Below are 23,632 nucleotides of genomic sequence, written 5' to 3' on the forward strand. Positions count from 1 at the left end.
CGCCGGAAGTTACGTCACAGCCAATCGCCGGGGCTCCCGCGAGGATGCGCGCGTACTCTGCGCAGGCGCGCTGTCTGTCGGGCTGGGGGCTCTGCCACTGGGACTGGTCGCGGCCGGCTGCTAAGCTGGCTGAGAGTGAGGCGAAAGGGAAGGTGGTAGGAGTTGGTTTTTTGAGAACTGAGCTCTCAAAGACTCGTGGACTGTTTGGCCTTCTGTTGGCCCCGATTCGCCTTCCCCGAAGGGACTCATCGCAGCTGCCCGCCGGACCACGCCGTCGCGCCCCAGTGACGTCGGCCGGAGGAAGCGGGTGGCCCGGGTGCCGAGTTCGGGATTTTAGTCTGCGGTTCCCGCTACCTCTTCCCGTTGGCCGCCGCTCAAGTGTTGTGGCTAGAGACAAACACCTTTCATTGTACCGTACACTTCCAGACCTCAGAGGTCAGCCACGTAATGGGCACACTGATGGCTGGATTAGTGCAGGGCGTGTCCCAGGTCCGCAGGGGCCCCCGCGAGCCGGCTCTCCAGACTGCTAGGGCGGTGCCTTATCCGTTTTCCTAACGGAGGCCTAAGGCGCACTCTTCACCCATTCGTTTGCATGTATGTTTTTTTGAAAAACAAGGCTTATTTATTTGAAAGGCAGAGTTGGGGGGGAGGGGATCTTCCATCTGCTGGTTCAGTCCCCAAATGGCCGCAAAGGCCGAAGCCAGAAGCCAGGAGCTTCTGGATCTCCCACGTGGGTGCAGGGGCCCAAGCACTTAAGCCATCTTTTACTGCTTTCCCAGGCGCATTAGCAGGGAGCTGGATTGGAAGCGCAGCAGCTGGGACCTAACCGCAGCCCATGTGGGCTAAGCCACAACGTGGGTCCCCTAGTGTATCTCTTAACATTGGTGATTTCATTCAATAAAGTCGTCCAGGGCACTGCGCTAGGCTGTGAAACAGCACTCACTGTCCCAGAGCCTAGAAATATGTCATTCCCGTGGGTAGGTTAAAAGCCATCTATTAGCCACATTTAAAACAGTAAAAGAAACAGGTGAAATTAATTTTATGCATGTTTAACCCAATTTATCCAAATACAGTCTGTCTGTGGTTCCAAGTCTGGAGATTCAACCAACCACAGAGAAAATAATTAGAGGGAAAAACTAAATGTTGAACTTGTTCAAGCGTTTTTCTTGTCATTATTCCCTAAAAATACATTATAACAATATTTATGTAGGGTTTATGCTGCGTTCGGTATTGTAAGTAATATAGACAAGCTATACAGGGCAGGGTGGGGGGTGTTGAGTGGGTAAGATGCCTGCATGCCGCGTGCTGTATGGAAATACCTGGTTCCAGCGAATGCAGACCCTGGGAGTCAGTGGTGACAGCTCAGACAGTTGAGTTCCAGCCATCCACGTGGGTGACCTGGATTGAGTTACTTACCTCTGGCTTTGTGATCCTTTGCTGTGGATGTGCACAGGTTATACATAAATGCAAATCCTACTTCATTGTGTGTGTAAGGGACTTGAGCGTTCACAGGTTTTGGCGTCCACAGGGGTACAGGACCAATCCCCCAAGGTTGCAGAGGCTTGACTACTGTCGTTTCAACATATAGCCAATATAAACACACTGTGAGCTTACATATCATTTTCCCATGCCAAATATTTGAAATGCTGAGTGTATTTTACACTTAACTGCACATCTTGATATGAAGGTGTCAAGTTTGCTGCACTCAGTAGCCATGTGTGGCTAGTGGCTCCTGTGTTGAAGAGCATAGCTCTGGGAAATAAACAGTAAACAGGACTCGAGGTCTCTGGTCTCCTGAGGCTTAATATTGGAGAGGTTCCAGAAAATACACTGTGATGTAATTGTAAAATTTGATAAACGTTAGGAAACAAGTGGCTGGCAGACAACACCAAGGACCTACAAGGATGAGCAGGAAAGGCCTCTCTGAGGAAGTGCTGAGCTGAAATCAAAAAGACGTACATTGGTCAGCTGGGGAAGAGGGAGGAAGAGAACCTGCAAAGGTGAAAGTGCGGCTAGGGAAATGCCCCAGGAAGAGAAAGAGGTTGTCGTGTGCAGACAATGAGAGACCCGTGAGCTGGGGTAGGAATGGGAGGGTTGTTAGGGACCAGTTTGGCTCCCGCCTTTTGGGGCTCACTCTTGCTGCGGAACGCTCATCCAGGGCTGGCCTCTGTACCACTACCACGCAGTGGGGGGGTGGGGGGTCTGCAGCTCAGCGAAATACAGCAAGGACCGCTGTGGTCTTCACGATCAGAGAGACCTGGCTTCGTTCCCGCCTCCGCTCCTGCTTAACTGGAATCTTGGACAAATTACTGAAAACGATAATTCTATGGGGTTGGTGTGACTATTAGAAATAATATACATAAAAACAGCTAGCACAGTTCCTAGACACAAGGCAGGCACTAGATAATAGTAGCCATTGTCAGATAAGCAATGTCAGGGGTTACTCCTTTATGGTAATTATCATCTGTGTTTTTAAGCCCAAAGCCCTTTTCCCCTTATTCAAGGCCATGTGCAAAATACTCCACACTGTCCTTCCTGCTCATTAACATCTAATAATTTTCTGTTTGACCTCTGCTTGCTGTTAACAATGTTACTGGTAATTTTTGAGATATGATTTGAAATTTCAGTAATTATTTTCCAAATTCATCCTGTTTTAAGTATGCCAATTCTCTTTTTTTCTTCAGATTTTATAACTTCAACTTGAAAACTTAGTGTTGTATTTGTTGAATATGGCTTTGTTCTCAAATAATCATGTTTCATTTCCTTCAATGGGTTGTAAAAAGACAAATACACATTCTTCCTCTTCCCCTATCCAAGTGTCTTACATAATAATCCACTCGTTTGTATAGTTAGTGAATGTTTGGAGGGTGCCACTATATTAACAAACACCATTCATTTCTGGTGCTTAAAATCACATATGATCACTGATGGTTAATCTCACTTTAAATTCATTTCCATATTGGCATTGTGGCACAGTGGGTTAAGCCACCCCTGGCAACACTGGTCTCAGAGTGCTGGTTCAAGTCCCAGCTGCTCTGCTTCCAGTCCAACTTCCTGCTAATGTGCTTGAAAGGCAGTGGAAGATTGCCCAAGATCTTGGGCCCCTGCCACCCATGTGGGAGGCCAGGATGGAATTCCAGGCTCCTGGCTACAACCTGGTACAGCCCTGGCTATTGCAGCCATTTGGGGGAGTGAACCAGCAGATGGAAGATCTCTCTCCCCATCCCTCTCTCCCTGTCATTCAGCCTTTTTTTTTTTTTTTGGACAGGCAGAGTGGATAGTGAGAAAGAGAGAGAGAGACAGAGAGAAAGGTCTTCCTTTGCCGTTGGTTCACCCTCCAATGGCCACTGCGGCCGGCGCATCTCGCTGATCTGAAGCCAGGAGCCAGGTGCTTCTCCTGGTCTCCCATGGGGTGCAGGGCCCAAGCACTTGGGCCATCCTCCACTGTCTTCCCGGGCCGTAGCAGAGAGCTGGACTGGAAGAGGGGCAACCGGGATAGAATCTGGCGCCCCAACCAGGACTAGAACCCGGTGTGCCGGCGCCGCAAGGCGGAGGATTAGCCTGTTAAGCCACAGCGCCGGCCTCTTTTTTTTTTTTTTTAATATTTATTTATTTATTTATTTGAAAGGCAGAGAGAGAGAGAGAGAAGTCTTCACTCCTCAGATGACTGCAACAGCCGGAGCTGTGCCAATCCAGAGCCAGGAGCCAGGAGCTTTTTCCAGGTCTCCCACGTGTGCAGGAGCCCAAGGACGTAAGCCATCTTCTACTGCTTTCTCAGGCATAGCAGAGAGCTGGATCAGAAGAGGAGCAGCCAGGATTTGATTCAGTGACCAAATGGGATGCTGGCACTGCAGTGGCTTTACCCACTAGGCCACAGCACTGGCCCCTCAGCCTTTCAAATAACTAAACCTTTAGACGAGAAAATGCGTTCACGTCTGTAACTCTCAGGTGGGTGCACGGCAGTGCCTGAGCTCCTCCTGTGCTCCTGACAGTTTCTCTCCCGCACTCCAGGCGACTTCTCGCCTCTCCGAACCTGCAATACGCCTTCCCTCCCACCTCCAATCTGTGGTCTTGGCTACTTCTTCATTGAGGAAACGGAAACAAGTGAGAACTTCCTCCTCACCGCGCCACCAAACGTCCCGCACCGGCCTTTCTTCCTCTCGCTGAGGAAGGCATCTGTGTTCCCACCAAAACCCAGCCTTTCCCGCGGGGCATGGGATCCCACCCCTCTCACGTCCTCAAGGCCTGGGCCTCAGTGGTTATCCCCTCTCATACCTCACATCTTTCTCTATTGGATTATTTCCAATATGACCACATAGCTTCCCTCTCGAGAAAAACCTCCAAACGCAGCTTCCTCTCTGGCTGTCATTCCTAGTCTGTGCTCCTCTCCATGGCAAGACTTCTTGGAAGAATTGTGTATTGTCTCTTACTCTACTTCCTCGTCTCCCATTTCCTCTAAGCCACTCTGATCAGGCTCTCCAAACTCACTTCCTGGCTGAGATTGTTTTCAGGTTACCAATGACAGTACCAGTGGCTACCTCACTTCATCTTTTAAAAAAGATTTATTTATTTTATTTGAAAGGCAGAGTTACAGAGAGAGAGAGAGAGAGAGAGAGAGAGAGAGAGAGAGAAAGAAAGAGGTCTTCCATCTGCTAGTTCACTCCCCAGATGGCCACAACAGCCAGAGTGGGGCTGATCCAAAGTCAGGAGCCAGGAACTTCTTCTGGGTCCCCACGTGGGTGCAGGGATCCAAGCACTTGAGCCACTGCTTTCCCAGGACATAGCAGAGAGCTGGAGCTGGATTGGAAGTGGAACAGCCAGGACTTGAACTGGTGCCCGCATGGGATGCTGGTGCTGCAGGCTGTGCCTTTACCCACTACACCACAGCACTGGCCTCTCACTTCATCTTAGACCTCTCAATGGTATTCAATACATTAACCACTCCCCTTCTTAAAACACACACAGCGGGGCCGGCCCTATGGCATAGAGGGTAAAGCTGCTGCCTGCAGTGCTGGCATCCGTATGGGTGCCAGTTCAGGTTCCGGCTGCTATACTTCCGATCTAGCTCTCTGCTATGGCCTGGGAAAGCAGTGGAAGATGGCTCAAGTTCTTGGCCCCTGCTTCTGGCTCCTGGCTCTGGATTGGCGCAGCTCCGGCCATCGCGGCCATTTGGGGTGTGAACTAGCGAATGGAAGAGCTCTCTCTCTCTCTGCCTCTGCCTCTTTGTAAATGCCTTTAAAAATAAATAAATCAATCTTTAAACACACACACACACACAGCAACCTGTTCTTGCTTTCCCCAAGCTGAACAATGACTTCTCCATTTCCTGAGCTGGCTGTTTCTTCTCTGTTTCTCTTCTTGATGATGGTGTCATCACTGTGGCGTAGCGGGTAAAGCCGCCGCCTGTGGTGCCGGCATCCCATATTGGCGCCGGTTCGAGACCTGGCTGTTCCACTTCCAGTCCAGCTCTCTGCTGTGGCCTGGGAAAGCAGTGGAGGATGGCCCAAGTCCTTGGGCCCCTGCACCCACGTAGGGGAAGAAGCTCCTGGCTCCTGGCTTCAGATCGGCGTAGCTCCAGCCGTTGTGGCCAATTGGGGAGTGTACCAGTGGATGGAAGACCACTCTCTTTCTCTCTGCCTTCCCTTCTCTCTGTGTGTAACTCTGACTTTCAGATAAATAGATAAATCTTTTTAAAAAGTCATCTACATGCAGAGGGATCCTAATTTTTATCTCCAGTCCCAACATCACTGAACTCCAACTGTCTACTTGATGTCTCCACTTGGATACCTAATGGACAGCTCAAATTTCTTGTGGCCAAATTGGAATTCTTGATTCTCCCACATAGCTGTTATTTTCTTGTTCTTCCCCAAGGTATCAGTGGGACCACGTTCTCTCTGATGGTGCTGGGAGAAATCTCTTCCACCCGTCTCCTAGGCCTAGCACTGGTGCTGCATTTCTTCACATCAGCCTCTGTGCACATCTGTCTCCTTGTCCAGATGGCACCTTTTAGAAGTTTGGAACCCAGGCCGGCGCTGTGGCTTAACAGGCTAATCCTCCGCCTTGCGGCGCCGGCACACCGGGTTCTAGTCCCGGTTGCCCCTCTTCCAGGCCAGCTCTCTGCTATGGCCCGGGAAGGCAGTGGAGGATGGCCCAAGTGCTTGGGCCCTGCACCCGCATGGGAGACCAGGAGAAGCACCTGGCTCCTGGCTTCGGATCAGCGAGATACGCCGGCCGCAGCGGCCATTGGAGGGTGAACCAGCGGCAAAAAGGAAGACCTTTCTCTCTGTCTCTCTCTCTCACTATCCACTCTGCCTGTCAAAAAAAAAAAAAAAAAAAAGTTTGGGACCCATTCTGATAACTTCAGTAATCTGATCACCTGCAAAGGCCTTTTTTTTTTTTCCCCCACAGTTTCAGAGGTTAGGACTTCAACATCTTTGAGGAGGATACAGCAAAACTTGTAAATCTGAAAAGATCTTATGTGTGTGCTTACTGTCAAATCGCCTCCTCCAGGCTATAAAACATTAAGTCGTTCACTGATGTGGCCCCCGACCTGGAACAGCAGCTGACACGGAGCGGGTCTGCCGTATCTGTTGGAGCAGTGAGTTAAGACGTGCTGTGGATTATCCGCACTCCTGCACCGTCACGTGCTCCCCGGGTGTGCCAGCGTCTGCTCTGTGCAGCACGAGGACTAGCCGACTTCACCAGCACGCCGCCAGAGCTGATGTAAACTCTCCTGTCCTGGCCTCATTCTGTGAAAGAGAAAACAAGGCACTGAGCGGTTGAATAACGTGTGCAAGGCCATGGGTGGTGCATGGCAAAGATCTGTTTAAAACCCAAGCAGTCTAGATTCGCAGACCCTGGACCTGTTACAAGCACCGCCTCTCTGCCTTTCTGAGGTGGCGTTAGCGGCAGCCAAGCGGGAAGAAGGGGAGACCACCAAGAGGCCTAGTGAGAACTCTCTGGGGGTGATTCCACTCGCCTCCTCTAGAGGGAGTCTCAGGCTGAAGGATCCAAGAGGAAGGCGCTCTCTAACAAGCAGTACCGGAAGATGGATCTGGTTCCACGTACGTAAGGGGATCACATACACCCGAGACAACAGGATGGGTAGGCATTTGGTGTGGCAGTTAAGACACTGCTCGGGACACCCCCATCCCTATCAGAGTACCCGAGTCAAGTCCTGGGTACTCTGGGCTTCCAATCCAGCTTTCCACCAATGTGCACCCTGAGAGGCGGCAGGTGAGGGCTCCTGTACTTGGGTCCCTGCCACCCACATGGGAGACCTGGGTTGAGTTCTGAGTTCCTGACTTCGGCCTGGTCCAGGCCTGGCTGTTGTGAGCATTTGGGGAACAAACCAGGACGTGGAAGATCTCTCTGTCATTCTAAATATATAAATAAGCGAACATTTCAGATGCTGGCATTGTGGCACAGTGGGTTAAGCCACTGCTTGCTACACTCACATCCCATATCGGAGTGCAAGCTTGAATCCTGGCTGCCCTCCTGATTCAGCTTCCTGCTAATGCACCCAGGAAGCAGCAGATGATGGCCCAAGGCTTGGGACTGTACAGGAGCCCCAGAAGGAGTTGCAGCATCCTGGCACTGGTCTGGTTCAGCCCTGGCTTTTGCAGCCATTTGAGAAGGAAACAATATGTGAAAGACCTCTCTCTCTCCCTCTCACCCTCCCCCCGTCTCTCTTTCAAATAAATAAATCTTTTAAAAATATACAATATTGGGGCCGGCACTGTGGCATAGTGGGTAAAGCTGCTGCCTGCAGTGCCAGCATCCCATATGGGCACTGGTTCGAGTCCTAGCTGCTCCACTTCCGATCCAGCTCTCTGCTGTGGCCTGGGAAAGCAGTGGAGGATGGCCCAAGTCCTTGGGCCCCTGCACCCGTGTGGGAGACCTGGAAGAAGCTCCTGGCTCCTGGCTTTGGATCGGCTGAGCTCCAGCTGTTGTGGCCAATTGGGGAGTGAACCAGAGGATGGAAGACCTCTGTCTGCCTCTCCTCTCTGTGTAACTCTTTCAAATAAATAAATCTTTTTTTAAAAAAAAAGATACAATAATGGGGCCAGTGTTGTGGTGCAGTGGGTTAAGCCACTCCTGTGATGCCGGCATCCCCTATGGACACCAGTTCAAGCACAGATGACACAGTCCCCCCTCCCCCTCCCGTTCCTCCTCTCCCTCCCCCTCCCCCCTCCCCCTCCCCCTGAATATACCTGAGACAGCATTGGAAGATGGCTCAAGTGCTTGGGCCCCTCCCACCCACATGGGAGATGCAGGAGTTCCAGGCTCTCCTGGCTTCAGCCTGGCCATTGTGGCCATTTGGGGAGTGAACCAGCAAACGGAAGCTCTCTTTCTCTGCCTTTCCCATAAACAAATCTTGAAAATAAAAATGATATGATAAATGAAAGAAGCCAGACACAAAATACTGCCTGTTGTATGATTTCATTGCAATGAATGTTTGGAAAAGGCACATTTACTGAGACAGTAAATTAGTAGAGGCCCCCATTCAGGGCTGGGAATGAGGACTAACCATAGAGAGGTGCATGCGCGACAGAAAAGGTTCTAAGTTATGTCGACTGCACACTTAAAAGGGGTGAATCTTCTGGTATACAGATTATACTTCAATAAAGTTGTGAGATGCCTGTGCTTCGGGCCGGCGTGTGGCGCAGCGGCTTATGCCTCAGGCTGCAAGGCCGGCACCCTCACTGTTCCCTTCGGCACACGCGGCCGCCTGCCGTTCCCCGCTCAGCCGCTGGGGGGCCGCACACCGCAGCCCACGGACCAGGCGGCGGTCGTGGTGACGTCACGTCCGGTCACGGGCGGAAGTCCTCCGCCGGCGGACCGGGAAGTAGCTAAAGTTTGGGCGATGGCGATTCTGGAGGCCTCGCTCCGGGGCCGACCGGAGGCTACGGTCCCCCCGCGATAGACCGAACCTGAGCGGCCGGCTCTAGGGCCCCGAGGTGAAGAGCGTTGGGGACTGTACTGGTACCTTACAAGGGAACCTTGGAACCGTGATGGTCCCTGTTACAGCCCCTTCCCTGACCCTGGGTTCTAACTGGCTTTGCCTGGGCTGCCCCGGAAGCAGGTCCGCCTGGTATCGTACCGCTCCTAGAGGGCTCGGAGCGGACCAGAGTTTTCCCCCGTCACCACCACCAAGGCAGGTAGTATCCCCGGGCCGGAGGTCAGGGGTGCCGGTTCTGCCTAACGTCGCCTCGTCTCCACCGCCGCAGGGATGGAGGGGTCCAAGACGCCCAGCAGCACCATGCAGGTGAGCTTCGTGTGCCAGCGCTGCAGCCAGCCCCTCAAGCTGGACACGAGCTTCAAGATCCTGGACCGGGTCACCATCCAGGAGCTCACAGGTCAGCGAGATCCCTGCAAAGAGGGTGGCCAAGAACGTGGCAAGTGGGCAGCTTGGAAGCTGTAGGTCTTGCGGTGGCTGTCGGTGGGATCTGCCAGGCTCGCCAGGTGAACCTGGGAAGCTCGCTGCGAACGTCGAGGAGTTCTGACATTGTGTGCTTCGCAGAGCTTTGTGTAGCAAAGGCATTTTCTGTTGTTCTGCTCCTCCTGTGTGGAAGGGAGGGGATGAGCACACACACCTGTGCCTATGTGTGTGTGTGACAATAAGCAGCCTCTGTTGACTGTCCAAGTGCCTTCCCCCTCCCTATACAGCCCTAGCATCATTACATCATTTTACAGATGAGAATCGAGACTCAGAGAGGTTAAGTAACTTACCCGAGGCCCCGCAGCTGAGTGGAGGAGCAGAGTTTGAGTCCCAGGAAGTGGGATGAGGTTCGAGAAGACAGAAGGGCAGCTTGAGTAAGCTTTGGGTCTGGAGTCAGCCTGTTTGAGGTTTTTTGTTTTTTAAGATTTTATTATATGTATTTGGAAGGCAGAGTTACACAGAGAGATACCTTCCATCCATGGGTTCACTCCACAGATGGCCCCTAGGAACGCCAGGCCGACGCTGGGAACTCCATCCCAGTTTCCCTAGTGGGTGGCAGGGGATCACTTGGGCCATTTTCTGCTGCTTTCCCAGGTGCGTCAGCAGGGAGCGGGATTGTGAGCAGAGCAGCTGGGACTCGAGCCAGCACCCATATGGGATGCCAGCATCACACTTAACTTGGTGCGTCACCCGCGGGCCCCGGCCTGCTCGAGTTTCAATCCTGGCTGTCATTTACTACGTGAACAACTGTATGCAAAGGATTTGCCCTCTCTGAGCCTTGGTGTCTCGGCTTCTTTATCTGTAAAAAGTGAATCTGCTTCATAAGGTAGTTGTCAGGGTCCATATGACAGAACATATAACCAGGAGGAAGCTTGCAGGCAGCGCTCGGTAAGCGTTCACTGTTTTATTGCTTGAGTCCTCTTTTTTGAGGGGCATTAACTGTTTACTACAGATTTTCAACTTTTTATGATGGAAAATTTTCAAACACGCTTGTATGCAGTCAGGAGAACGTCAGTGCTCTCTGTTGTATCCATCACCTGGCTTCAGCAATTGGCCCTACCCTGCCCTTCTTATATTTTCTGTACCTGCCTCATTTCACATCCCCTTCTCAATTACGGTTATCTCACTTTTTTTTCCTGAAGATTTATTTATTTATTTGAAAGTCAGAGTTACACAGAGAGAGGAGTGGCAGAGAGAGAGAGAGAGAGGTCTTCCATCAGATGGTTCACTCCCCAGTTGGCCGCAACGGCTGGAGCTATGCTGATCTGGATCCGAAGCCAGGAGCTTCCCCTGGGTCTCCCAGGCGAGTGCAGGGGTCCAACTGCTTTCCCAGGCAGAGAGCTGGATTGGAAGTGGAGCAGCCGGGTCTCAAACTGGCACCCATATCGGACACCAGTGTCATAGGTAGAAGCTGTTGTCACAGCCAGTGTCACAGGAGGTTACACCACAACGCTGGGTCTCGAACCGGCACCCATATGGGATGCCAGCATCTCAGGCCAGGATGTTAACCCCCTGCACCACAGCACCGGCCCCCACACTTTTTTTTTTTTTTTTTTTTTTAAGATTTATATATTTGTTTGAAAATCAGAGTTACAAGGCTGGCGCCGCGGCTCACTAGGCTAATCCTCCGCCTTGCGGCGCCGACACACCGGGTTCTAGTCCCGGTCGGGGCGCCGATCCTGTCCCGGTTGCCCCTCTTCCAGGCCACCTCTCTGCTGTGGCCAGGGAGTGCAGTGGAGGATGACCCAAGTGCTTGGGCCCTGCACCCCATGGGAGACCAGGAGAAGCACCTGGCTCCTGCCATCGGAACAGCGCGGTGTGCCGGCTGCAGCGCGCCTACCGCGGCGGCCATTGGAGGGTGAACCAACAGCAAAAGGAAGACCTTTCTCTCTGTCTCTCTCTCTCTCACTGTCCACTCTGCCTGTCAAAAAATTAAAAAAAAAAGAAAATCAGAGTTACAGAGAGAGAGAGACCTTCCATCTGCTGGTTCACTCCCCAGATGGCTACAACAGCCAGAACAGGACCAGGCTAGAGCCAGTAGCTTCATCTAGGTCTCCCATGTGAATGCAGGGACCCAAGCACTTGGGCCATCTTCCACTGCTTTTCCCAGGCCTTTGACAGGGAGTTTGATCAGAAGTGGAGCAGCCAGACCTCAAACTGGCACCCATACGGGATGCCAGTGTCACAGGAAGAAGCTATTGTCACAGCCAGTGTCACAGGAGGCTACACCACAATGCCAGCCCCCCACTTGTTTTAAGGTAAATTGTCATGCACTGAAATTCACAAATCGGGACTGGCTCTGTAGCATAGCGGGTAAAGCCACCAGCTGCAGTGCTGGCATCCCATATGGGTGATGATTGCTCCACTTCCGATCCAGCTCTCTGCTGTGGCCTGGGGAAGCAGTGGAAGATGGCCCCAAGTCCTTGGGCCTCTGTACCCGTGTGGGAGACCCAGAAGGAGCTCCTGGCTTTGGATCGGCTGAGCTCCGGCTGTTATGGCCACTTGGGGAGTGAACCAATGGGTGGGAGACGTCTGTCTGTGTCTCTGCCTCTCTGCAATTCTGCCTTTCAAATAAAATAAAGTAAAATCTTAAGAAAAGTACAAGTCTTAGTGACACTTTTCTGGTGAATGGATGTATTCATGTAATTTGACTCATGAAGATGTAAAAAAGCTTCACTTTTCCAGAAAGTTCCCTGATGTTCTTTTCCAGGTTTCCTAGGGGGAAGGGGATGTTGACTTTTTTTTTTTTTGAAAGATTTATTTGAAAGGCAGAGTGACAGGGGGAGAGACAGAGAGAAAGAGATCTTCTATCTGCTGGTTCACTCCCAAAACGAATCAAATGGCCGAAGCTGGGCCGGGCCAATTCAAGGAGCCAAGAACTCCATTCGGTTTTCCCACATGGGTGCTGGGGCCCAAGTACTTGGGCCATCTTCTGCTGCTTTCCCAGGTGTGTTAGTAGGGAGCTGGATCAGAAGTGGAGCATCCAGGACTCAAACCAGCATTCTGATATTGGATGCCAGTGTGGAAAGAGACAGCTTAACCCTGGCATCCAGCTTAATGCTGGTCCCCGAGGTTGTTAACTTGTATAAAAAATATGTATGGATCTCCATGTACTCATTACCTGGCTTCAGCAGTTATCAACCCGTATTTAGTCATGTTTCATCTATAGCTCTATCCATTTCCCCCATCCTGAAGCACGTCCCAGACACATAACAACGGTAAATATTTATTTTTGAATGATAAGGAGTCTTTAAAATAATCATGATACCATTAACATGACCTTATTCTGATGTTATGGGAGTTGCAGGAACAACAGATTCTTCATTGTGTAAATAGTGCTTTAAGAAAACATTGCGGGGCGGGGGGGGGGGCGGCACTGTGGGGGAGCGGGTAAAGCCGCCACCTGTGGTGCTGGCATCCCATGTGGGCATCAGTTCAAGTCTCTGAGTCACAGCTGCTCCACTTCCGATCCAGCTCTCTGCTTATGGCCTGCGAAAGTAGCAGAAGATGGCCGAAGTCCTTGGACCCCGCACCCACGTGGGAGACCCGGAGGAAGCTCCTGGCTCCTGGCTCTGGATCAGCCCCAGCTACGGCCATTGCAGCCATCTGGGGAGTGAACCAGCGGATGGAAGATATCTCTCTCTCTCTGCCTCTGTAACTCTGCCTTTCAAATAAATCTTTTTTTTTTTTTAAAGATTTTATTTATTTGAGAGGTAGAGTTACAGACAGTGAGAGGGAGAGATGGAGAGAAAGGTTTTCCATCCGCTGTTTCACTCTCCAAATGTCTGCAGTGGCCAGAGCTGGGCTGATCTGAAGCCAGAGCCAGGAACCTCTTCTGGGTCTCCCATGCAGGTGTAGTAGCCCAAGCACTTGGGCCATCTTCCACTACTTTCCCAGGCCATAAGCAGAGAGCTGGATCAGAAGAAGAACAGCCAAGACTCGAACTGGCACCCATATGGGATGCTGGCACCACAGGCAGAGGATTAACCTACTGTGCCACAGTGCTAGCCCCCCTAAATAAATCTTTTTTTTTTTTTTTTTTTTGACAGGCAGAGTGGACAGTGAGAGAGAGAGAGACAGAGAGAAAGGTCTTCCTTTGCCGTTGGTTCACCCTCCAATGGCCGCCGCAGCCAGTGCGCTGTGGCCGGCGCACTGCGCTGATCCGAAGGCAGGAGCCAGGTGCTTCTCCTGGTCTCCCATTGGGTGCAGGGCCCAAGCACTTGGGTCATCCTCCACTGCACTCCCTGGCCACAGCAGAGAGGTGGCCTGGAAGAGGGGCAACCGGGGCAGAATCCGGTGCCCGACCAGAACTAGAACCCGGTGTGCCAGCGCCACAGGCAGAGGATTAGCCTATTGAGCCGCGGCACCAGCCCCCCTAAATAAATCTTAGAAAAAAAAAAAGAAAGAAAGAAAGAAACCACTGGGGGCCAGCATTGTGACACAGTGAGTTAAGCTGCTGCCTGCAATGTTGACCTCCCATATGGGCCCTAGTTCAAGTCCTGGCTGCTCCACTTCCAATCCAACTCTCCGCTAAAGTGCTTGGGAAAGCAACAGAGAACGGCTCAAGTACTTGGGCCCTGCCACCCACATGGGAAACCTAGTTGGACTTCTAGGCTCCTGGTTTTGGCCTGGCCCAGCCTTGGCTGTTGCTGCCATTTGGGAAATGAACCAGCAGATGGAAGGCCTCTCTCTCTGCCTCTCCCTCTCCCTGTAACTCTGCCTTTCAAATAAATAAACAAATCCTAACTTAAAAAAAAAAAATGGAGGTGAGGTAGTGACAAAGATACTTCAGGTTCTTTTCTCATACTTTCCTGAGCCTTAATAAGACTATTTCTGATTTCGTATTTTCCTTGCCCTCAGCTCCATTACTTGCCACAGCCCAGGTCAAACCAGGAGACACCCAGGAGGAAGAGGCTAACTCAGGAGAGGTAATAGAAGTTCCTGACCTCCTCGTGTAATAAACACTGCAGGTGGGAGATGGGGTGTGAACACAGGAGTGCAGGCTGGGCTTCTGCAGGGTACTTGGTGTTCTTAGAGCCCCCAGACTTTGGGGGTTGCTGGTTAACAGGAGACCTGTGCGATCAGGCCGCTTTGGGTTGTCAGCACGTCACAAGCCCACAGGTGTCCAGTATAAGTGTGGGAGAGGGGCTCATCTTTGTTTGAAGTAGAATTATAAACATAAAGGCAGAAATGGGATGATGTATGTGTCCAAGGCATTCCACCTGCTGTTCCAGCCAAATATTAATATCTATTCTTCTCCCTTCTCAAAAGTATCTTGGTTTGGACAGTACATTGTGTGATTACCTAGCTCAGGAGTGGGCAGCTGTTTTTCCTCCTAGGGCCATTGGATATTTATAGCATCGTTTGTGAGCCACACAGAATTACCAAATAAAGGCTAGTCTGCTCTGGAGTTATTGAATTTTGAGCCCCGCCTGCAGTTGCCTTGGCAGGGCCAGAGCAAAGATTTTGTGGGCCTTTCATGGCCCATGACCGGAACGTTCCACACACCTGCCCTAGACAGGAAGATTGGCGGTGCGAGAGAACATGTCATTTTTAAACTATGATGATGTCAGTGGATGTTATAAGATTTTTAAAAAAAGATTTATTTTATTTATTTGAAAGACAGTTACAGAGAGAGGTAGACAGAGAGGTCTTCCATCCGTTGGTTCACTTCCCCAGATGACCGCAACAGCCGGAGCTGTGCCGATCCGAAGCCAGGAGCTTCTTCCGGGTCTCCCACATGAGTGCAGGAGGCCAAAGCTCTTGGGCCATCTTCTACTGCTTTCCCAGACCATAGCAGAGAGCTGGATCAGAAGAGGAGCAGCCGGGACTAGAACCAGCGTCCATATGGGATGCCAGTGCTTCAGGCCAGGGCTTTAACACACTGTACTACAGCGCCAGCCCCAAGGTTTTCTTTTCTTTTTTTTTTAAATACACATCTTATTTGAGAGGGGACCACAGGAAACTCCAGTAGGAAACAAGGATGTGATATGGGAAAGGGAAGGAAGCAAAAGAAGGGGCGGGGCCAAGCCGGTGACACCTGTGGGTGCTTAGAGCACCTGTGGGCCACGTTCTGTGAGATGGCTGTGAATGTTCACCTGAGATTTAACCAACTCGTTGAGCTGGGGGGGCGTATCCACTCACTGCTGTCAGTGATTGGGCTGGCTCCCCTAGCAGTCAGCCCAGGAGCCAGAGAGAGCCTTCAGCAAAGAGGCATTGGGGCTGGCAGTGGAAGTCAGTAGATGTCGTAAGTATTTCATCACATACAAGTCGTTTGAAAATACTAAAAACATAAATGATCCACTTTGTGCTGTGGAAAACTTCATTGCAGTCTGATCTGGCTTTTCCCTTGCACCATGATTTAGGGTAGTCTCCCCCTACCCCTGACTGGAAAGTGTTGAGAAAATGCCAATTTAACCATAAGTAGAATGTCACATAGTTAGGAGATGCTGTTCCCCACCCAAAAAAAAAAAAAAAAATGGGGTTTGGGGTTTGTCTGAACCCTGGCTCCTTCCTTAGTCATATACAGGGATTGGCCCAATGACACCCATTTCTAGGTCTCAGTCATTTATCAGTCTGATGGTTACCGATCGAGGGTGAAGCCAAATACTTCTGAAATGGGAACTACTCTTCCTCTGAGCTTCCGAGTCCTAATGCTCTCTCTCTTTCTTTCCCAGGAAGCATTTATTGAAACTCGCCAGGATGGTGTGTCTCGCAGATTCATCCCCCCAGCCAGGTGCCTACAACTCCTCAGCCCCCTGTTCCTGCCCAAAGGCCAGTAGAATTTTGATTGAACCCAGGAATTGAGACCTGGAGCCAGGTGATGGAGGTGAATCATCACCTACCTTTTTGGCTCTTTTGGAAAAGATCCATTCCCTTACTGGCCCCTCACCTGTGCCTGTGCCTGAGCTCCTGTAGCCACTCAGCCGAGGGTAGGAACAGTCACTGTAAAGGTGAAGACTTTAGAAGAGTTGAGGAGGTGGATTCTAGAAGTTTCAGAGCAGCTAAGATTAGGCTTTCAGGTCCTTAGTGTTCACTGGTGCAGTAAAGGTTGCTGACCAGCGTGGTCTTTGCTGCCTCTCCTTCCCTCTACTGTGGACACACATGCTGACTCTTGATGCCCCTCTCCCTCCTTAGTCATCCAGGCCAACCTTCGAGCTGAGTGTCCCTGTGGAAGACCAGCATGGCCTTCCCTTGGGAGTCAGTCGGGCTAGGAGTGGGTATGCGCCTTGAGGCCCCTCAGCTGATCTTGAGAGTCTCTGCACTGGCACCGCAGTGGGTAGAGGAGGCCTCTCTGCCCCCTCACCTGGCCCGTGGGCGGGATCTGTCTGCAGGATGATGTCTACAGAAAGTGCCAACAGCTTCACTCTGATCGGGGAGGCGTCCGACGGCGGCACCATGGAGAACCTCAGCCGAAGACTGAAGGCAAGTTGGCCTCACTCCAGTGTCAGCACTGGCCTGGGGTGGCTGGGCAGCTCACCCAGGCAGGCCTCACCCGACTCTCCTGCACTTCCAGGTCACTGGGGACCTTTTTGACATCATGTCGGGCCAGACAGACGTGGATCACCCACTGTGTGAGGAATGCACGGATACTCTGCTAGACCAGCTGGACACTCAGCTCCATGTCACAGAAAACGAGTGTCAGAACTACAAGTGAGTGTCTCCAGAGCCGGGGCCCAAGAACTGAGGTCTGGGTCTTAGGGCCGCCCCTGCCGTGCGACTGCTCGGCCCCCACCCCAGAGGGCCCCGCGCACCGCTCCAGCAAATGGAGTAACAGGGCCCTCCGCCCTGTGAGCTCCACTCCGTCCCTGGCAGGCGCTGTTTGGAGATCTTGGAGCAGATGAACGAGGATGACAGTGAGCAGCTGCAGCAGGAGCTGAGGGAGCTGGCCCTGGAGGAGGAAAGGCTGATCCAGGAACTGGAAGATGTGGAGAAGAACCGCAGAACGGTGGCAGAAAACCTGGAGAAGGTCCAGGCTGAGGCTGAGCGGCTGGATCAGGAGGAAGCTCAGTGAGTAACCCGCTGCCCGCCCCGGTCTTCAACCACGCGGTTCTCCAGGCTCAGGAGAGGAAGTGGCTCCCAGTGAGCTCGCCTGATTAGCTTGGTAACTGGCATCAGCTGGCATCCAGTGCCGTATGTGCTCTGCACCCTGCATACTGTGTGTCGTGGAGTTAACGTAGGAGAGTCAGCCTGAGTAAGTGAGGAGAGATGACCAGAGAGTTCAGAAACCGGCGCTCTGGTCTTTGCTGTGTCCTGTAGGGAACGGGCTCTCGTTCCCATTTGGAAAATGAGCATATTAGCGTGCACTTGTTCCCTACCTTTGTCAATTTATTTTATTTCCTTGAGAGAAGGAAAGAGATCACCAGCCCAATGGTTCGCTCCCCCTGAATGCCTGCTATAGCCAGGGTGGGACCAGGCTGAAACCAGGAGCCAGGAACTCCATCTGAGTCTCCCATACATGTGACAGGGACTCAACAATTGAACTGTCACCTGCTGCTCCCCAGGGGGCGCATTAACAGGAAGCTGGAATCAAGAATGGGGTCGGGGCTTGAACCCTGGCTTTGTGATACAGGTACAGGGTATAGGGTACAGGGATCCCAAGCAACATCCCAACTGCTGCACCAAGTGCCCACCCCTGCTGAGGGCTGTGGGTGACCTGAGAGAACCCTCCGTCCAGTGGAGGAGACAGTGTCCCCACCAAAGTCGAAGTCAAAAACAGGAAAAAGTCAGTTTCTCAGAGTGGTATAACACACTTCACAAAGAACAATATACACAAGTTAAGTTCTAGAGATTAATTCTGCCAGTTCATGGACGAAGCCACTCCTAACCCATTCACCTCACTTCTGAAAAAGATCAGAAATGTAGATGTTTTGCCCTGGTTTGGGAGAGTTCTTTCCCTCTACTGTCTGCAGGTGGCAGCTCAAATTTGCGCCATTTTTATGCCTCCCAGGCTAGACAGCCGGGCGTTGTGTTCTGGGAGTGGTATCTCTGCCAAATACAAAGCTGCTCTCACCGGGGGGACTGGAATCGGTAGTGGGAAGCTTTCAGAGATGCGATGCCCAAGAAACTGTAACCCCCGGCTATTGGCTGCTCACAGGTATCAGAGAGAATACAGTGAATTTAAACGACAACAGCTGGAGCTGGACGACGAGCTGAAAAGTGTGGAAAACCAGATGCGTTATGCCCAGATGCAGCTGGACAAGCTGAAGAAGACCAATGTCTTCAACGCGACCTTCCATATCTGGTAGTGTGGGCCGGAGTGGGAGGAGCGTCTGGGGTGTTCTGTGTGTCTGACCCTTAGCTGTTGACTGCTAAGCCAGGGGCCCCCTCCCGCAAAGGAGGCCATCTTCCCGATGGCCACATTTCTGTCATTTCCGTGATGGGCTAAGGTGTTGGATTTCTGGAGCTTAGTGACATCCGCCTTTGCACAAAAAAGGAAAGAACTCTAGCTGAGCAACCCCAGGAGAGCCCAGACAGCTGCCCGGTACTGATTTGTTGTCCCCACGGTCGTCCTTGTATGCATCCATTTAACTGGAAGCTGTGGTGCGTCTGTGTGGTCGGCACGGTGCTGAGTGCCGGGAGGGCAGCTGGAGCACTGTGCGGTCCCTCCCGTAGCTCAGGACGTGGTGGACAGATCTGTCCCAGCAGCCGTGGCCCAGGGCAGTGAGGTCGCCCCGGCTGCTGTGGGACCTCATAAGGGCACTTCCTCCAACTCAGGGGGGCTGCGTGGCAAGTTCTGCCCCGAGGAGGGTGGTATTTAAGCTGAGAGGGGAAGCAGAAGTCTGCAGAGGCAGAGTAGTTCCCACCCAAGAGGGTGTCGGAGGCACAGGAAGGGGGAAGAAGGAGTGGTGAATTCCGAGCTGGAAGGGGCTTGTTGTGACTGAAGGTGGAGCGTAGCAGTGAGTGACGGCGCAGAACTGGAGAGGCGGCGCTTCCTGCAGGGTCCTGTCGGCTCCTCGTGGGCTGTGCGCTTGACCCAGAAGGCAGTGGGAGCCCCTGAAGCCTGGCAGGCAGAGAAGTGCCGTGGTTAGATTTGTGACGGATAGCCGTACCGGCTGTGTGTGAGAAGGGCCTTGTCGGTTGGGATCTACACAGGAAAGAGGAGTAGCAGAGTTGCAGAAGTGGACAGATTCAGGCGATTCGGGAGGTAGAAGCAGTGGAGAGCCGGGGAGAGGGAGCTGAGAGATCGTTCAAGGATGACACCCAGCTTTCTTTGCCGTCTGAGCAGCACGGGGACCAGCGATGACTCAAGTTGTGAGCATGTGTTCAGAATGCCGGGTGGAGCTAGGATCTGTGCAGCTGAAGATAGGGGAGAGATTTATGCTAGGTTTTGGGTGAGTGGGACGTGGGGTTCTAAGTAAGCCCTGTATTTTTCCCCTGCCCTCTGCCTGCCTCTGTAGGCACAGTGGACAATTTGGCACAATCAATAACTTCAGGCTGGGCCGCCTGCCCAGTGTTCCTGTGGAATGGAATGAGATTAATGCTGCTTGGGGCCAGACGGTGTTGCTGCTTCATGCCCTGGCCAATAAGATGGGTCTGAAATTTCAGAGGTAAGACATTCGGCCCCTTCTTGGGGTGTGACGTGACTTTGATCTAATCCGTGTCTCCAGCCTCGTGCTGCTCCCCGCGTTGGCCAAGCCCTCGCTGCCAGCGGTAGGAGCTCCTCTGGGCGGAGGCTGTCTGCTCTGGTTTTCCCCTCAGCACAGGGCTCCTCCCGCTGAGCGCTGTCACCAGGCTGCATGACGATGCCACGGTGTCCAGAACCTTCGCATTCCTCAAGATAGTTTCAGTTTTTGTTTTTCAGATCTGAACCAAAGCATAAATTTGTCCGTGAAAGACTGCCAGACAGTTACATAATAAATGTAGTTTGTTTAGTAGACCCAGTCTCTAAAACATGGGTCCCGTGGGGATGGAGAGAGAGGGTTGGCATTCATGAAAGAAGCCCTCGGGCAGACGGAAGGTTGGGAAGCACTGGGTCGTGACCCCGGGATGGCTCCGGGAGCGCCCTGTGTGCATCTCTGCGTGCTCTCTGCCGTAGGTATCGACTGGTGCCCTATGGAAACCACTCGTATCTGGAGTCTCTGACAGACAAATCGAAGGTACTCTGGGAAGGTACAGGGTCTTATACCGTCTGATAGGATGCTTGTTTTTTTTTTTCCCCCTTTAAAGATTTATTTATTTATTTATTTATTTGAAAGAGTTACGGGGTGGAGCAGGGGAGTGGACAGAGTGAGCGAGCTTCCATCTGCTGGTTCACTACCCACATGGCCACAACAGCCAGGGCTGGGCCAGGCTGAAGCCAGAAGCCTGGAGCTTCATCCAGGTCTCCCACATGGGTGGCAGGGGCCCAAATGCTTGGACCATCTTCTACTTTCTCAGACCATTAGCAGGGAGCTGGATTGGAAGAGGAGCAGCCGGGACACGAACTGGCGCCCATATGTGATACCTGCGCTGCAGGCACAGGCTTAGCCTACAGTGCCTCAGTGCTGGCCCCAATTTTTTTTTTTAAAAAGATTTATTTATTTGAGAGGCAGAGTTACAGAGAGAGAGGGAGAGACAGAGAGAGGTCTTTCATCCACTAGTTCACTCTGATGGCCGTAATGTACAAAGTTGGGCCAATCAGGAGCCAGGAGCTTCTTCCAGGTCTCCCACGTGGGTGCAGCAGTCCAAGCACTTGGGCCTCCTACATGCTTTCTCAGGCCATCAGCAGGGAGCTGGATTGGAAGTGAAGCAGCTGAGACTCAAACTGGTGCCCATATGAGATGCTGGTGCTCCAGGCAGAAGCTTAACCTGCTATGCCACAGTTCTGACCCCAAATGTTTGTTTGTTTGTTTTTAAGCTTTATTTATTTATCTGAAAGGCAAAGTTACAGAGAGGCAGAGGCAGAGGCAGAGAGAGAGAAAGCAAAGGTTTTTCATCCACTGGTTCACTCCCCAATTAGCCGCAACAGCCAGAGCTGAGCCAATTTGAAGCCAGGAGCCAGGAGCTTCTTTCGGGTCTTCCACATGGGTGCAGGGGCCCAAGGACTTGGACCATCTTCCACTGCTTTCCCAGGCCATAGCAGAGAGCTGGATCAGAAATGGAACAGATGGGACTCAAACCAGCACCCATATGGGATGCCGGCACTGCAGGCGGCGGCTTTACCCGCTATGCCACAGCGCCGGCCCCCAGATATTTGGTTTTAATATTGGCATTATTCAGTTTCTTAGATTGAAATACCTTGTAGAGAGCCAGTGTCTCATTCAGGTTTAGCTCCTTGGGGCTTGCAGAGAATTACAGCTGGTTGAGAAGGATGTATGTGCTAGGCTGGGGAAGCAGTCACCATGAGGAAGAGGATAGTGCGTCTCCAGTCAAGGTGAAACGGTGAGAGGTGTGTTGTTATTTGCCCGTGGTGGTTGTGATTGTTCAAGGTTATGGAACACGATGGAGGCCAGCCACAAGAGTTGTTTCCAACGCATACAGACAGAACATGCCTTGAGAGACTGATAGGATTGGGAAGGATCTCTGGTAGCCTTTCTTTGTGCCACAAACGTTAGTCAGTTCTCTCTTTTTGGACAGGAGCTGCCATTATACTGTTCTGGGGGGTTGCGATTTTTCTGGGACAACAAGTTTGACCATGCAATGGTGGCTTTCCTGGACTGTGTGCAGCAGTTTAAAGAAGAGGTTGAAAAGGGCGAGACACGTTTTTGTCTTCCATACAGGTCAGTATCCCCCAATGCTGAGTGAACCTGTAGTGGGACCACATTGACCAGAACGGAAGGCACAGTAAGAACTGAGGCCTAACAATTTAAATGGTGGGGAAAGCCAAAGATGGCGCCGTCACATGACACTGATGGGCAGGACAGAATGTGAGCACCTCGTCCCTGGGTCAGGGAATGTTGTCTTAGGTGGTTTTGTGGACTTTCTTGGCACAGAGCTCAGGCCTGGTCTCCAGTTTCAGGAAGGTTTTTCCCTGAAACCCTTGGGAATATATAGGAATGCTGCTTTTGGTCACATCTTGTAGAAGCTCATGGGTGGCTGGAAACCCTAGGCCAGGAGAGTAGGGCCGAGCCGCTCCTAGCACCCTCCAACGGCATTTCTTTTCCTGCTTCTCTTCCCCCTCCCGAGTTCGGAGATGCCAGGAAAACAGTGGGAAGCTCTGTAGCCTTCACTCACCCCCAGCTCCAGGCCTCTCCTCAGTTTGGGTGTGTGTCCTGTCCCTGTACTCGGTGGTGACAATAGGGCTCTTGTGACAGCCGCCTTGATTTTTGACTTTCAAGCAAATCCAAAATACACTACGGTTCCTCGCCAAGAGTTCTTTGATAGAAAAAGTGACGTGAGTGGTCCCATGATCATATCCTCGCCTGTCTGCCGGGAATGACTTCTCTGGGATCTCGGTTACTAATGAGCTCTGCTGTGTCCATCTGCAGGATGGATGTGGAGAAAGGCAAGATTGAAGACACAGGAGGCAGTGGCGGCTCCTATTCCATCAAAACCCAGTTCAATTCTGAGGAACAGTGGACGAAAGCTCTCAAGTTCATGCTGACAAACCTCAAGTGGGGTCTTGCTTGGGTATCCTCACAATTTTATAACAAATGACTTTTTCCTTAGGGGATGTTTGCCTTAAAGGCTTTAAAATGTGTTTTGTTTGCAGAAAGTTCAAATTTGGGTAACATTAAACAGCATATGTTTACAATACCAAAAAAGAAAATCCACAAAAGCCACTTTATTTTCAAGTGTCATATGACAGTCTCCAGAGCTACCACATGCCATGTGCAGCACCGACCTTGTCACAGTTTTGACTCTTACCCCATGCCTGCCTCTCCCTCTCTCCCCTGAAAACAACTAATTTAATTTTGTGATTTTTTTTTTTAAACTGAGTTGAACTGAGATTGACGTGTTCTCACTGGACTTTAGCTCTCTCGACTTCCTGCACTTAAAATACGAAATAGAAACTTTTGTCTCCACTGAGAGACACGTTGGAGGCACACAGTTGGATAACGTGGGGATATGACACCTAAGCTTTGACTGGTCACCGTGGATGTGCTCAGATGCTGAAACTGAACACTTCTCCCTCAGTTCTAGTCCTGAATGTCTACTCTGCTCCGTGTTAGCGATATGAAGTGGTGTTTGATACTGTTTGAGACGTTATTGAGAGATTTAATTATTTGTAATAAAAGATTTGCTACAGGCTGATAACTGCTCAGAGAT

The 23,632-nt window shown here is 51.6% G+C and overlaps 1 protein-coding gene across 3 annotated transcripts; it reads left to right on the forward strand.

Annotated features, from left to right (window-relative positions):
* The first annotated feature begins 8,830 nt into the window (after positions 1-8,830).
* BECN1 (beclin 1) lies at positions 8,831-23,627 on the forward strand. Of its 3 annotated transcripts, none has more exons than XM_062174894.1 (12): positions 8,831-8,985; positions 9,231-9,359; positions 14,303-14,370; positions 16,120-16,178; positions 16,777-16,867; positions 16,959-17,095; positions 17,258-17,452; positions 18,540-18,686; positions 19,843-19,992; positions 20,481-20,541; positions 22,001-22,143; positions 22,852-23,627. In XM_062174894.1, the coding sequence occupies exons 2-12, from the start codon at positions 9,233-9,235 to the stop codon at positions 23,018-23,020; spliced, it is 1,347 nt and encodes a 448-aa protein (XP_062030878.1). In that variant the 5' UTR covers positions 8,831-8,985; positions 9,231-9,232; the 3' UTR covers positions 23,021-23,627. The 3 variants fall into 3 exon arrangements, with proteins under 3 accessions (XP_062030878.1, XP_062030877.1, XP_062030879.1); XM_062174893.1 differs by having other exon boundaries at positions 8,831-8,960; XM_062174895.1 differs by lacking the exons at positions 8,831-8,985; positions 9,231-9,359; positions 14,303-14,370; positions 16,120-16,178 and adding an exon at positions 16,202-16,271.
* The last annotated feature ends 5 nt before the right edge of the window (positions 23,628-23,632 follow it).

The sequence above is a fragment of the Lepus europaeus genome, chromosome 18 (genome assembly GCF_033115175.1).
Source record: "Lepus europaeus isolate LE1 chromosome 18, mLepTim1.pri, whole genome shotgun sequence".
In the NCBI taxonomy this organism is placed as follows: Eukaryota; Metazoa; Chordata; class Mammalia; order Lagomorpha; family Leporidae; genus Lepus; species Lepus europaeus.

What these genes read in the sequence shown, in the direction of transcription:
- BECN1 (XM_062174894.1), top strand. Translation starts at nt 9,233, where the DNA reads ATGGAGGGGTCCAAGACGCCCAGCAGCACCATGCAGGTGAGCTTCGTG. An exon ending in AAGAGGCTAACTCAGGAGAG is followed by an intron (nt 14,371 to 16,119) that starts GTAATAGAAGTT and finishes TTTCTTTCCCAG; the next exon opens with GAAGCATTTATTGAAACTCG. An exon ending in AACGAGTGTCAGAACTACAA is followed by an intron (nt 17,096 to 17,257) that starts GTGAGTGTCTCC and finishes CGTCCCTGGCAG; the next exon opens with GCGCTGTTTGGAGATCTTGG.